Source organism: Mustela nivalis, assembly GCF_964662115.1.
Source record: "Mustela nivalis genome assembly, chromosome: 12".
NCBI classification, from domain to species: Eukaryota; Metazoa; Chordata; class Mammalia; order Carnivora; family Mustelidae; genus Mustela; species Mustela nivalis.
In genome coordinates this window covers 82,548,197-82,563,883 of record NC_139031.1, presented here as the reverse complement: position 1 = coordinate 82,563,883, position 15,687 = coordinate 82,548,197, and the positions used below count along the sequence as shown (strand labels likewise).

General features: G+C 42.8%; 1 protein-coding gene across 18 annotated transcripts in view; it reads right to left on the bottom strand.

Annotated features, from left to right (window-relative positions):
* GSAP (gamma-secretase activating protein) overlaps positions 1 to 15,687 on the bottom strand; it is an 81,574-nt gene that overhangs the window by 51,540 nt on the left and 14,347 nt on the right. For all 18 annotated transcript variants that reach the window (XR_014300827.1, XR_014300828.1, XR_014300829.1 and 15 more), the window contains exons 6-11: positions 10,503 to 10,591; positions 6,353 to 6,422; positions 5,248 to 5,297; positions 2,057 to 2,161; positions 975 to 1,034; positions 10 to 53 (exon numbers count right to left, since the gene is read on the bottom strand). Coding sequence is in view for 7 of the 18 variants with exons in the window: in XM_082691853.1 (XP_082547979.1) it covers positions 10 to 53; positions 975 to 1,034; positions 2,057 to 2,161; positions 5,248 to 5,297; positions 6,353 to 6,422; positions 10,503 to 10,591 (418 nt within the window). In the remaining 11 variants the exon portion in view is untranslated. The remainder of the gene's footprint in view (positions 1 to 9; positions 54 to 974; positions 1,035 to 2,056; positions 2,162 to 5,247; positions 5,298 to 6,352; positions 6,423 to 10,502; positions 10,592 to 15,687) is intronic.

Below are 15,687 nucleotides of genomic sequence, written 5' to 3'. Positions count from 1 at the left end.
GTAACTTACTTAAATCCCGAGTCACTTAATGTTATATCCAAGGGTGCTTCAAACTGTCAAAAAATCATAAGAAAACAAACCAAAAAATGACATTAATTTAGCAATAATAGCTCTAAAACCCAGAACCAGTCTGACAATGCTGTGCTTGCCTACTGATGAAAAGCCCTTTTAACCATCATTATCTTAAGATGTTATCCCCCAAATTCACAGCACAGGGAGTCCGCTGGGAATATTCTAGAGTTTACACACAATCAGAGGCTTGGTGTATATTTATTTCTTAAAGGGCTAATACTTGACAAACTTTGCCTCAGCTTTGAATATCATAAATGGGTTATATAATATGCCAATAAGAAGGGGCAGACTTTTTACAAGACACAGATGACCATGCACAGAGGGAAGGACTGGATGACTTTAGGAGAAGAATGAGTGAGTTTAAAAAAAAAAGGGGGGGGGCAGGAGGAATAAGTGTAATTCTTGTAATGCTATGATATCAATCTATATAGGACACCAGTACTAATCCTAGTGAAGAATAACATGCTCTTCATCACAGGTAAAGATATTTAGGATTCCTCCCCACAAGACCAGCATTCCAAATGGCTTTGCCAGGAGTGATGCTAGATTTTTACTAATTAGTCGATACACTCTCGTTGATGTTTTACCCTTCTCTCAACTCCACCATCCTCACAAGTCTTTTTGGGTTAAGTGACTTGTAACCACTTAAAGCTATCTACTATAGACCATACCTACTACCTTCTATACGTCCTCACTCATACGCTTGTGTCTTTAATAAAAGGTATTCGATTAGCAGAAATTTCCTGTGTGCTCTTCGAATCATCTGTGTTTACTGTATTTGTCCCTAATGCAAGTGACTAACACAACAAGAATGCTAAAATGCTATTTCTGATAACAGCTCTCTTTAAAAGGAGGCCACGTGTCCTAAAATTTTCTATTGCCCATCATTCTCTTGGACTTACCATTAAGTTAAACTTCCCATCAGCAGAAAACTGGATGCATTTTAAGACACTCCTTGACATCTAAAAGAGAAAAGAGAATAAATGACAAATTACAAAAAAAAAAAAAAAAAAGAAAATCAACAAAGAGCACCTGACTGGCTCAGGTTGTAGAGTGTACAACTCAATCTTCGGGTTTTGAGTTTGAACCTCACTTGGATTTAGAGATGACTTAAAAAAAAAAAAAATTAAAAAAAAAAAAGATCAACAGGGGAGCCTGGGTGGCACAGTCAGTTGGTGTCTGACTCTTGGTTTTGGCTCAGGTCAAGATCTTGGGGTCGTGGGATAAATCCCCTTGTTGGGCTCTGTGCTCAGTGCAGAGTCTGCTAGAGATGCTCTCTCTCCCTCTCCCTCTCTCTCTCCGTGCCCCCTTGCTGATGTGCATGCATGAGCAGGCCCTCTCTCTAAATAAACAAATAAAATCTTTTTTTTTTTAAGATTTTATTTATTTGACAGAGAGAGTGAGTGAGCACAAGCGGCAGGGGGCGGGGGGCAGCAGAAGAAGCAGGCTCCCTGCTGAGAATGGAGCTAGATGTAGGACTAGATCCCAGGACCCTGGGATCTTGGCTTGAGCCAAAGGCAGACACTTAAGCGACTGAGCTACCCAGGTGCCCAAATAAAACCTTTAAAAAACAATAAAGGTGCACCTGGGTGGCTCAGTGGGTTAAGCCGCTGCCTTCGGCTCAGGTCATGATCCCAGCGTCCTGGGATTGAGACCCGCATCGGGCTCTCTGCTCAGCAGGGAGCCGGCTTCCTCCTCTCTCTCTGCCTACTTGTGATCTCTATCTGTCAAATAAATAAATAAAATCTTTAAAATTTAAAAAAAAATCAATAAAAATAAAAGATCAACAACATTAGTAAAAGAGAAAAGGAGAGAGGAAGGGAAGCAACCAAGAGGTAAACAGTATTGAAAATATTTCATATTTTTAGTAAACTTTCATTAACTGTCCCCATCAATGAAAATGCAGAGATTAATAAATTATAATAATGAGAACGTCCAAATTAGGTTGTTCCGGGAAAAAGGAGGCCAGTGAACTAGTTTTTACCTTCAGGTCAACGTAGTATAATCTCTGCTCTGACATATCCCATTGAGCCCAAACAAAATCCTCAGCTACCCTCTCTCTTGGGAGATGGCCAGAGTCTTTAAGTACCTAAAGAGGCAACGAGATTTTAGAGATAACCAACTATTTTAAAGGAGAATATTTCTGGATTTAATATTTTGCATATTTTATCTTTATAATACAGGTAAATAGTCCCACAGTTTAATTTTAGCATTCTCCTACCCCCAACGCATACACACGGAAAGTCTTTCCAGAAAAGACTAAAGGCACGATTTAATTACTTGCTCTTTCCACACACTGTATAACAAATTATATTATTCTTGTCCCTAGTTAGCCAGAAAGGCTGAGGCTGTTGAAAGCAAAGACACACCTACCACAAATCAACACCGGGGCCAACAGAAGATTCAAAGCTTCCCATTCGGTACATAGCCTGCTCAAGTATCTGTAGACAAAGGGGCTTTACCACCAAAGATAGCAGCTGTAATGCCAAGGAAAGAACTCAGGCCTGGGGGTGGGGAGCACTCCCCCCAGATCAGCCGTAAGCTATGCGTGTGTCTTTGGTCATGCTTCCTACCTTTATGTCTTCCGCAGTGAGTATGGTGATACTACCCTCCTTCAAGACCCAACTTAGGCATGGCCTCCTGTACAAAGCCCTCCGTCACCTCCTCCCAAGGCAAAGCTCCTCGCCTCTGTATTCTTATGGTACTCTGGCGTACTTCTATTACAGTTACAGTGAACTAATGCTGTAAGTCTACCCTGATGAGTATGCACTCTCCTACAACACCTTTATATTCTCAACTTCTGTTCTCAATAAGATTCTAAACTTTGGGCAATGCATCTTGTTTCTATTCTTCTGAAATGTGTTCAATTAGAACAGATCTGGGGAGCCCCCGATAAAGGTATATATATGCTGACAAGAACATGATCATCAGAGTGTGGTCACCCAGATGCACATCTCAGTTTTGTCCCTCTCTAGAGTTCCCTCATCTCTGGGGAACTTGCTTGCTCTGTAAACATGGGGATAATTATCCCACTGCCTATCTGCCACCCGATGTTGTCATGAATGCATGGAACCACACACTGCCTTGAGAAGCTGTCATCTAAGCCCTTAAGGATATGGACAGTGGGGGATCCTGGGGGCTCGGTCAATTAGGCATCTGACTTTTGGTTCCAGTTCAGGTTATGATCTCAGGGTCCTGGGATCAATTCCCATGCCTGCTCTGTGCTCAGTAGGGTGTCTGCTTGAGACTTTGTCTCCCTCTGCTCCTTTCCCATATATGTGTGCTCTTTCTTTCAAGTAAATAAATAAATCTTTTTTTAAAAAAGAAAAACAACAACAACAAGAAGGAGAGCAGCGATGCTTCAGAGGAGGGCAGGCAAGGATGATGGTGTGCTGTGGCCACCCCGCGTTGGTCGCTGACAGGTGTCCCCTGGCCTCACTCTGCCGTAGCTTCACAGCTCCCAGCCCTTCTTCTAAGCAGCCAGCCCTCTGTCGGTCCCCATTCCTGGTCTTATTTATTTCACTGACCCTGGATTGTTTATGTGACTCTCTCCTCTAAATACGCATTGCTGGTTTTGGGATTCTGCCTTGGTTCATCTTCCTCTCCAGCTTCTTTTCTGACCCCGGGGCCAAGCCAGGCATCTGTAGCCTGCCACAATGCCCCTGGTGGCCCAGGGTTCCAGTGACACACTTTCTAGTCATTTTCCAGCCAGGCCTCTTCATTTGAGGCTTTTAATGAGAGATATATAATGAATAAATACCATTTTCCATTTCATGTTCTTCATGTAACTTTAAAATTAAAATCTTCAGAGAAGGATTATTTTGATGCAAGCTATTTAAATATTGAAGGAAGTAATTTTTAATATGAATAATATATTATGATCTTTCATAGTCAAGAAAAAAGACAACGCAATAGAAAAACAGATGAGGATATAACTAAGCAATTTTCAGAAAAACAAATTCACACAGCCAATGATAGTAATGGAAATACCAACTAAAATAATAATGTTATCAACTTAACCCTCAACAAATTGGAAATATTTTTTAAAAAGGGAAAATGCACCTATGACTGGTATGGAGAGAGGGAAGGGGTACTCTTACCCATTGCTTGTACAACTGTGAATTGTTACAAGGTTTTTTGGAAAGCAAGCTAGCAAAATCTGTTGAAATGTATTAAATGCATGTACCTGTCAACCCAACTACCCATCCCTGAGGATTTAGCCCAAAGAAATATGTGTACCAAATACATAAAGCTATAAAACATTTTTTTGAGATGATCTGTAACACAAACAGATGAATAATAACAACAAAAAGTGGCAATCAAGTGAGTGTCCACCCACAGGAGAATGACTGAAACTGTGTATATCCATACCAGGGACTATTACGTACTTCTAAAAAGAATGAATTGACCTATTCTGGTTGACTTGTAGATAATGCCACAAAGTTGAATGACGAAGGAATGAAGGATAAACCCCTGGGTGTGTCAGGGGTGGGGATGGCAAATACACAGGTTCAGAGAAGTGCATGAAAGGAAACATAATAGGTTACAGACAAAAGTTAGAGGTGAAAAGGCAAGGGAGAAGTGGAATACAAGCAATTAAAAAAAAGAAAAAAGAAGACAATTGAACTATAAAACTATATATACCTCCTCTTTTACATATATGTGTGTGTGTGTGTGTATATATATATATATATATATATATATATATAAACACATAGTTATGATCCCATTTATTCTATGTATGTCTAAAAATTAGGGGGAAAAGTGTTCTATCTCCATTTAAAAACCTGTAGGAATAACCCTGATATATTAAGTTAAAAGTAAAAACCAAAATGGCCAGTTAACATACATATTGTGATTCTATTTTGGTAAAAACAACTGAATCTGTGCATGTGCACCCAACTGTGTGTACGTGTGCATGAGCAAGGTAAAGGTGTAGAAAGAGTCCCACAAGGCTGTCTTGAGTTATCTCAGGAGACTGAGGTTGGAGAGTGAGGTCAAGATAAAGGAGATAATTAACTCCTTTCTACGTCTTGTATTACTCCACATGTTACAATAGCAAGTCTATAATGTGAAAGACACGGAATAAAGAAAGTAGTCTGCGTCTATAAAAATACTCTATCTTTAACAGTCTCGAAATGCCACTTCAAAGTAAAAGAGATTTCAAATATTTACCACTCTATTTCCATCTTCTTGGATGACTTGGATATGAAACTTTTCAATATCTTTAAAAAGAGAAACAAGAGAAAGACAGTTGAACCTTTATGAAAATCATGAGCACTTTTTTACCCCTAACAGCGGTGAACCTTGATTTATAAAGATAAAGCAGATTCATCAGCTGGTTGGAAAAACAGTATCATTACACACGGCAGTTTCATGATACAAGTGCAAAACAAAACCCACCTTTCTCCAGACTCCCTCTACCGTCTATCGCTAACCCAGCATTTACTCTGCTCTTCAATATCAATAATACATAAAGCATTTTGCCCTTCCCCTCCCCTGGGTTCCCCCAAATGTTGGCCTTCCCTGCACCATCAGTCTTATTTGTAGCTAACACTGGTTCCTCTGGCCGAGTTTATCTCTAAGCACTTCCCGAATGGTCCCATTCTCTCAATAAGCAATCTAGATTTGGCCATACTTAACCTTCTGCCAATTCTAGTTACAAAAAGGTGGGATACATAATTGGTCGTGAGCATAGACACTGAACATAACCTAAGCCTCTCAGGCCTGTCCTTCCCATTACAAATCAGCAGTCCCACTTTGTATCATGAAAGATGGCTTACTAGATAAGAGCCACCAGTGGATTTTGTCCCTTCTCTGCCACCTTTCCCACCCAAAATTGTAAATAAACTTCATTAAAGGACATCCCATTCTTATATGCCTCCACCTGAATTTGACCAAGTATGTGTCTTCTAATTCTATCATCAAATTCTTCTGGCTTCTAATACCTTCCCCTTTCTCAATCTGAGGTAACAGACATCCTAAAGAAGGCAAAAATGACCTCCATAATTGTCCTACACTCTACCGTGTGACAAACGTGGAAATCCATGTATGTAGGAGGCCATCATTCCCAGGATGGGGAAACAGAGCAGAGCCAAGGGAACAAGTGGAGGCAGAAAGAAAAGCCCTCCCATAGGAGTGCTAGGTCTTAAATGGACATCAAAGGTCAGTTGGACCTTTAGGACTGGGGAGTGTATATCTAGAAGATTCAGTCAAGTTCCATACTTGACTAAGAGATGTGCCCTTCATGTTCATATATACTGGTAAAAGATACACTTACATTTCTCTTCTGAAATCAGTAACAGATGGTTCTCTGCAAGAGGGCGACTTTCCACATGTGGGTAGAGAAACTGTAAAAAGGAAATGAATTAAAGTCGTAAGCAGTAACTACCTTGCTTATACAAGTATTTCAAAAGTTTCTGATCACTGCACTACTACTTACCACAGAAGGTGCTGAGAACAATAGAATAGTTGAGGCAAATCACACACACACACATATTACAGACAGAGCCAAAGAGGAAAAAGAAACACTTTCAGGAGCTCAGTTTCCAGGGGGAAATTGACAGCAGGTCCGCCATAATTCATTTCCACAAGGTTAAAGTAGAAGCTATTTCTAGAGATGCGGCTCCCTATTTTGGAATACGTGATTCTGAAGCCAATCAGAAACAATATAAGCAACAGCTATACAGAAAGTTCTTTTCCACGTGCACAAAAAAAGTGATCAATACGTCTGTTTTGCAACTAAGCGTCATATTTAATTTGACAACCCAGTAAACACAAGCTCTCCGACAACTTCCAAAGTAGTCCCCCATCCAAGAGACAAAGCACAACGTAACACGGGACTTTCCAAGAAAGAACGGTGAGTCACAGCCTGGTCTGCGGTGGAGGATTTACAAGCCTCAAATAATAGAATGACTGCCCCAGCAAGAAAAGGCTTGATCCATCCACCCCATTCCTCCTTGTCTGTGCCCTCCCATATGTGCCAGCCCACAGGACAAAGCAGTCAGCCAGAAACACGGGCCTGATGCTACGAGCCGTGAAAATGAGGTTTGAAAAGGGTCCTAGGATGACTCCAGTGACTTAATTCTTTCATCATCAAAAGGGTAACTAGAAATGAGCAGTTTCGTTTTGTAACATTAAAGACAGCTTACAAGATAGGATCCACCAGTGGATTTTGGTTTTTCCCTCCAACCCTCAAAGCACAATGAAAGAATATAACCCTTTTAGGTCCCTACTTTATAGTCAGCAGCCTCTCTAAAGACTAGGAAAAATTTTGACAAAAGATATTCCCTGGTGCCCTAACTTTTCGTGCTGACGAAATGGAAATACAACTGGTAAATTTTTCAAATTGTCCATTGTCAAGTTTCCTTTTTAGAATTGAGAAACAAAACATTAACTATACACCATTTCTCCACAGCAAAAACTTCAAAATTATACAATAGATAGCAATGCAGAACTCAGCTATGAAAATAATGTAGAAACGGGATGCCTGGGTAGCTCAATGGGTTAAAGTCTCTGCCTTCAGCTCAGGTCATGATCCCAGGGTCATGGGATCGAGCCCCACAGAGAGCCTGCTTCCTCCTCTCTCTCTGCCTACTTGTGATCTCTCTCTGTTAAATAAATAAAATCTTAAAAAAAAAAAAAAAAGAAAGAAAAGAAAGAAAGAAAATAATGTAGAACCAATTATGCCTTGATTTTGTGAAACTGTGCATATCAGACAGGAAACTGTGTACTGGGGTCGGGGAGCAAAGCTGAGTGACACCATACAGATAATGAAAGAGCAAACACTCAGTGCCTCATGACAAGGAGACAGTCCTACGGAAGACAATTCAGCCTCCCTTGGGACCACAGAGGTGGCCAAGGCATGCTTGCTTAGGACTGTAACCTAGAGAAAGGTGCTGACAAGTTCTAAACTTTTGTCTGGTCTTTGCGTGGCCATCAGTAAGAACATGATTTTAAAAGTTCCATTTAGGTGTTGGAGGTTTTCCTTCTATGACGAAGCAGCCCTAGAGTCTGGAAGTAAGACTACAGACAGACAGGCTTCAGGGAAAAAAAAAGAAAAAGAAAAAGAAATCCAAAGTTTTGTTTGGATTTTGCAGTGTCAGTAGAAATCTGTATAGATTACATCATATTAGGGGAATATTTATCTTCACCACTATGGAACTAGACTCTGATGAGTAATTCCAGTTGGTAGATATGTACTATAGATGGGTATCTGGAACTCTCTGGAAGATGCAGGGCTTGCTGGTAGGCAATTCTCAGAAGCGACCGTATTGGGACCCAAGCCCCACCCACTCCTGTCCTGCTGAAGTTTCTCTCTGAAGGAGGTCGAGACTGTACATACAGACTTGGGGACGCAAGTACATACAGACTTGAGATCACCATGAATGTTTTGGTAAGGAAAGGGAGACAGGTTGCAGGGCAAAGCCAAACTCAGTGGACAATGAATGGCATTTCTGTAAAGGGGAGAGGGAAGGGGCAAGGGGGTTAGAGGTTTGCCCTGGAGGGAGGTTTGAGGAATTTTTCTCCCCCCAGAGGGACAGGCATGAGGAGCAGGGAGAAGGGCTAGGAACAGAGATGGGTCCACAAAACAAGGACAGGGTTTTGTTTTAAGATATTATTTATTTATTTATTTATTTGTCAGAGAGAGAGAGAGAGAGAGACAGCAAGAAGAGGAACACAAGCAGGGAGAGTGGGAGAGGGAGAAGCAGGCTCTCTGCTGAGCAGGGAGCCTGATGGGGGGCTTGATCACTGGACCTCGGGCTCATGACCTGAGCCAAAGGCAGACGCACAATGACTGAGCCACCCAGGCACCCCAACAAGGACAGGTTTTACTTCATTTGGACGGGGACTTTCCCTTTGGCCTAAGGAAGCAGTCACGTGTCATGTACTATTAATTTTTTCCTTTAAATTGAGATAAAATTTGCATAGCAGAAAAATCACCTTTTTAACTGTTTTAAAATATACAATTCAGTACTTGTTAATACATTTGCACTGCTGTGTGACCACATACCTATAAAATCTCTTGTCCTTCCAGGGCTCTGATTCCCTTTAGCTGCCTCCACCGTTCAATAACATCTCCATTGCCAGACACAGCCATGGATGGAGATGCTAAGGAAGCCAAAAGAACATGCCAGAAAAGGGATATGGTTGTCCCAAAGTCACTCCAGTACTGATGACAGTGTCAACACAGCAGCTTCCTGGGGGAGGGGGAAGGTGGCCCAGGAGCTCTGCGCCAGGCCCTGTCTGCAAGCAGGCCCTAGCTGCTGGTTAAGACGCGAGGGGGCAGATGGGAGAGAATCCCCCTCCTGACCCACTGCAAGAGGAAGACCCAGAGGCTCGAGGCGGGGAGGAGGTAGGGGGGACGAGAAGCAGATGGTTCAGGTTACACAGGGAAGTCACGCTCCAGCCCTGCACAGTCTACAGAGTGCCACCAACACCACCGTGAGTGAAATACCGAGTGAAATACCAAACGGCCGCTCCCACGGGAAATGCAAGGATATTTGCCAACCAAGTAATACATAACCTTGTTTCATGTGTGCTTTGTTTTAAAGAGCTTTTATTTAATAGACATTGTTGATCCATTAGCATTGAACTCATGGGCAACAGCGCTGTAATCTCATGCCTGAACTCTCATGCCTGAACGCAGCATATCTAACCCACATATTTTCTCTATAAACAACAGCTCAGCCTTCTTGCGCTCAGGCACCCGACATAGCTCTTGGGCGGTCTTTGTGGGGAACAGTTTCAATAGTGAAATCACCAGCGAAAAGCCCCCAAATGTGAAAATCATGGCACTAAAGAGATCATGAAAACGACACCCATTTACAGGGAGAGAGGCGAGCCAAGAAGCCGAGCGTCACCTCGGTCGGCCTCAGCCAGGTGACAAATTTTTCACCGCTGCACGCTCATGTGTGCAGACGAGTATAAAAGCGCTGTGAGTACTGACTTTGGTGTTACAAATAGACTGTGGTAAGTAGTACAACTCACAGGTCCAGAGCATGCGAGTAATGAACAAACTATGTCTGGTCCACCTGCCCAGACACATGGTACTTCTGGGTCCTTCCACGGAGATGATAAAGTCAGGGATTAAGCCATTTATTCCTATTTACCCTGAACTACAGGAGTACATTACAGAAACCATTTTTAAACTTACCTCCGATGTGTGTTGAGAGTCAGCATTTTACCAAATCAACATGTTACATGACTCTCACTCAAACCATGATAAAACAGAGTCAGAGGAGTGGGGTTGAGCGTGATATCCACGTTTGCAAAGGGTGAGCAGATAATTCCAGCCAGACCCTTCTACCAGATTGCTTTGAGGATTAAATGTGATAATTGCTGTGAAGACACTGGGTAAGCACCATTGCCTCCAGGTTTCACACCTTTTGATTAGCGAGATGAATGATAGCCAAGTGCTCTGTGCTTACCTGCACCCAAATGTAGCTATCCACGGCTTTTAGAACCTTCACGTTGTTTACAGGGTGGATTTCAACCAACAACGTTAAACACTTTGATCCTAGAAAGAAAAAGCAGCTTTTAGTAATGGAAGATCAGAATGTCATTTGTCATCTTCTCCACTGCAGTCTGAACTTTGAAAGTGTAAATACGTTACCTATTGTGCTAGCTCTTCCAACGGGAAAAGTAATTTTCTTAAAATTTACTTTGACAGTTCTTAAAACCCACAACAGATGAAGAAAATCTCATGGAGGAGAAACTGATATACATAGAGAGAGGACCAAGCCCCTGCCCATTCCTCAGCCACCTAGCACTGCCTCACAGGCCCTCTGGGCTTCTAAGTCTCAGCAAACACAGCTCCATTCACCATCACTCCCAATTCTGCAGCACAAGGGCAAATAGCCCTTGTGGGTGAAAATGTAAAGATATTTCTAATGCATGACCATGCCCCAGTTGGCAGCTGAAGAGGACAGGGGCCTGGTTTCCCTCTGGGATGGTGGTGGAGCTAAGCTGATACAGACCCACTTAGTTCCTCAGTGTCACACTGCAGTGAATGTCATAAAAGATAACAATGAGGAGGAAGTCCTTGGACACAGACTGGAACAGGATCACCACAGATATCCACATTTAGGCCAACAGTCCCCCTTCCCCAAGATGAAACCTCAGACAAGGAGTTGCCTGAGAGCTGAGTTCTTACAAAGACTAATATTGTCAGGGGCTTTCTCAAGGCTTTTGAATAAAAATGTACAATTTCAGGACAGCACAGCAGCCTGGAATTGAGTCAATGCCGATTTTCACTATTTAAGAAACTAACCTGACAGCAAATAAAGGCAAAGAATTGAAAACAATTCCTGTGATGTGGTCTTAGGATGGCAAGCACTGGATAGCTTTGTAAACATGCCTTTTAAAGATGATTGAAAAACCAAGACAGTGAGTTACTATGTGGGATCCCAAATATACAAGGACAGAACAAGTGAAAATCAAATATTGCTTGGTCAGTGGTACTTAGAGCTTAGGATAAAATTCCCAGTGACAGGATCAGATGCCAGGTCAAAAGGGCTATCCTTCCAGTAACTGGGACAGAGGTAAAGGTGAGGAGCGTTGGTAATCTACTTGATAACTCAAAAAAGAAAAAAAAAATGTCTCTAGGAATAAGAAAGACATTGGTGTCAGAGTGCCTGGGTGGCTTGGTGGGTCGAGCATCTGACTCTTGATTTCGGTTCAGGTCAGGGTCTCGGGGTTGTGAGACTGAGCCCTACATCGGGCTCCATGCTCAGTAGGGAGCCTGCTTGAGATTCTTTCCCCCACCTTCTCCCTCCCCCTCTGCTGCTTTCCCCACTAACATGTGCTTGTTCTCTCTAATAAATAAATAAAATCTTTTTTTAAAAAAAGATATTAGTGTCAAAGGTGCTTGAGAAGAAAAACAGAAATGCTTTGTGAAATGTGAGCATGAGAAAAAAAGCAATTTTCCTTATTAAGTTATTTTACATTGTGTAAATAATTAAATTAATAATTCCAGTTACTATATTAAGTGGTACAAGCTGACATTTGGCTATTTAATGTCTTCCCCTAAAAGTTTATATATCCCAATTTGGAAAAAAAAAAAATTTTACAGGACAGGCAGGGGAACCTCCTCGGAGGAGGAGTAAAAGAATTTAGACTTTTTGCTAGTGAACTTGATAACCAGCCATCAACTAAATTCACCTGACTTTAAAATGGGAGGGTTTTCAAGAACAAAAACCATCTTCCTACACTGATTTTTCCCTTTTGGGGGGGCAGCCCGACACCTAACTAATAAGCATAATGATAAAAGTAATCATGCAAACAGGAATTTCTCTCAGTAACATACCATGGGCTTTCATGGTGTTATATGACATATTCTGGATTAGGACTCTAGAGACATCTGTTCCAGTTTACACTCTGCTGCTAACCTAACAGACACTTTTCAGAAAGGACAAAGTATTCCTAGGCTTCCGAGCCCTGTTATTAAAAAAGGCAAAAACTAGAGAATTGGATCTACCGATCTACAACCACTGTCAGTCATGAAAGTCCATGATTCCAAGAAGTGCTTAAAGTCTTAGGAAGTTTGAGAATCCAGATGTCAGTGGAGCCTGGGAGGGCATCACCACAGGGTACGGCAGATCCAGACAGGCTGTGGATATCACAAAAAGTAGAGACAGCAGGAGCAAAAGTGACAATTTGGAGGGATCTTGAGGGCAAGTCCCTAAGTGAAATCAGAGAAGGACAAATATCATTTCTCTAATGCGTGGGCTCCTAGAAAAAGGAAAGAAATCCCCAAGTTCATAGATACAGAAAACAAACTGGCAGTTACAAGAGGTGAGGGTGGAGAATGGAAGAAACAAGTACACTGCTTTGTTTTTTTAAGTTTAAATAAATTGAAAAAAAAAATTAAAAAAAAAATAAAAGCCTAAGGATGGGCATGGCATGGGGAGGGTAGAGGGTGGGCAAAAGAATCTGGTCTGATGCAAGTGAAGACACATGATGCCAAGGCTGGAAGAGTCTAGCAGGGTCTGGATCAGAAGCAGCTTTGGTTCCTGGAGCTCCTGAACCAAACCACAGTTCCATGGAGCATCTGCTGTTCTTGACTATAATGGCGCAGGGGGCCTCAGGAGTCTCAGGGCAGTGGCGCCCAGCACATGTGGCTACCCCCATAGCTGCCCGGCAGGCCAGCACTGTGCCTGAGGCAAATGCAACTCCATGGCAGGGTGAAGCTGGCAGCTAGGTCCTGTTCTTCTTCCTTTATCTTTTTTTCTTTAAAGTAAGCTCTATGCCCAACATGGGGCTTGAACTCACAACCCTGAGATCAGAAGCTGCATGTTCTACTGACTGAGCCAGCCAGGCGCCTCCTCTTTTACTGCTTTCTAAACTAAACATTAATCTGCCACAGCCACAGCCAAGAAGAGAAGCACTATGGATAAAAACTGTGTTGCCAAGTTTGTGGACCAAAGGACCTTATCTTGTTCATGTGGAAGATGTTACAGTTTGTCTCAGTTGCAAGGGAAAAATCTCATTATAAGCAACAGAGTGTTAAACATTAGCTCCAGGCAAACTACACTTTATAATCGAATGACTTTTCGGGTCATTCATGGGCAGATAAAATAAGGCTTTCCAAAATATTTGTTCAAAGGACAAAACGCCATAACAAAGTCTACAGTGCTTTCTGGTCCCATCATTTCTGAACTCTTAAATGAACAAAGGCCTTGTAGGGTCTCTATGATCTGCCTATACTTCAGCCCTGTTTTCCTCTGGCTTCAGTTCCTACCACTCTGCCCTTTTTTTTGTTCAGCCTCATTGACCTCCTCGCTATCCTTATCAGCAAGTCCACCAAGTACTCTCTGGCCCCAGGACCTTTGTGCTGGTGGTGTCCGTGTCAGAAGTGTGCCTTCCCCACAGCCGCGCGCTTGCTCCCTCCCTTCATTCAGATCTGTGTAAAGGCTCCCCTAACAGCGCTTCCTAGGATCATCCCTCAAATAAACTAACTGCATTCAGATGCTTGCCTCAGCTCTACTTAGAGGGAAAACCCAAACTAAGACAAGAGGGCTATGATGTGAGGGAGCAGGGAGCGTGAAACAGGAAGGAGAACCCTCCAGCAAGCAGGACCTTATCAAATTCGTGACCACCTCCGGACTTGAGCTGCATGGAGGACACCTCAGAACTATCCACTGCCAGGACAGAAAGGGGAGTATTTATCCTTCTGCTCGTCTTGCCCCCTCATTGGTCACGGCTTGTCCTATGGGGAATCCTTCCCAGCCACTCTTCCAGGCCGCACACGCACAGAGAGTGAGTATTTTCCCACCGGCTCTGGGCAAAAAGCAAGAAGCAGGCCGAGCAGCCGAGTTAAGGTGCTGTCTGTCAAATTCAGTCTGGGCAGCGCAGGTTCTTACTGCAGCAGCTGGCCAGGTGAACTTGTCAGGTGAACTGACAAGACAGAAAGCATCAGGAAGCCAATACAATACACCTAACGACATTCCTTCTAGTATGTTGAAAGACGTGATCAGATAATCTCACTGGAGGGGCATCAAACTTTAAAGACTGAGTAAACAGACCTGAATGGGATTTTTTTTTTTAAGATTTATTGATTTTAGAGAGAAAGAGAGAGCTGAGGAGAGGGGCAAAGGGAGAGGAAGAGTGCCTCAAACAGACTTCTCATTGGGCACGGAGCCCGATATGGGGCTCATGATCCTGAGATCATAACCCAAGCCAAAACCACGAGTCAGACGCTTAAATGACTGAGCCACACAGGAGCCCCCTGAATAGGATTTAATTTAATAAAACTTACAAAGAAGTTCATCTGAAAGTATATTTTATTTTTTTTTAAAAAAGATGTTATATATTTGCAAGAGAAAGAGAGCATGAGTGAGGGGAGGGGCACAGGGAGAGGGAAAAGCAGACTCCCCACTGAGCAGCAAGCCTGATTTGGGCTCAATCCCAGAACTCTGGGACCGTGAGGTGAGCCGAAGGCAGATGCTTAGCTGACTGACGCAGTCACCCCTGAAAGTACCTTTTATAACGTACATAATCGTCACTGTTCTGCATGACAATCAGGCATAGCCGGTAAACATCATGTAAATAATACAGGGGCGCCTGGGTGGCTCAGTGGGTTAAGCCACTGCCTTCGGCTCAGGTCATGATCTCAGGGTCCTGGGATCAAGCCCCACATCGGGCTCTCTGCTCAGCAGGTAGCCTGCTTCCCTTCCTCTCTCTCTGCCCGCCTCTCTGCCTACTTGTGATCTCTCACTGTCAAATAAATAAATAAAATATTTAAAAAAAAAAGAATATAGGTTCCACTGGGTTTGCCAGCAAAATAAAGGTTTCCTGAGGCTAAAAGAAATAAGGGCCAAAAAGGCCTGAGCAGAATTTCTTAAAAATATTTGAGCCAACATTTAAAAATGAAAGTTTTACACAAAAGTTCATACTTCCCTTGGTAAATTGAAAAGCTGGTCCCCTCAGGTTAGAGCCCTCCTCTGAAGATGGGACCAAGCTCCATGGTGTATCGCCACCCACCCCTTAGTCCCCAGAGCTCACCGTGCAGGCACCTGCTACTCTCTCGTATGCAGAGTGCCTCACCCACTGCAGGAACTCACTTGTTGAGCTCTGGACAGATGGATGGCACAAAATGTTAAAAAGGAGGGAATA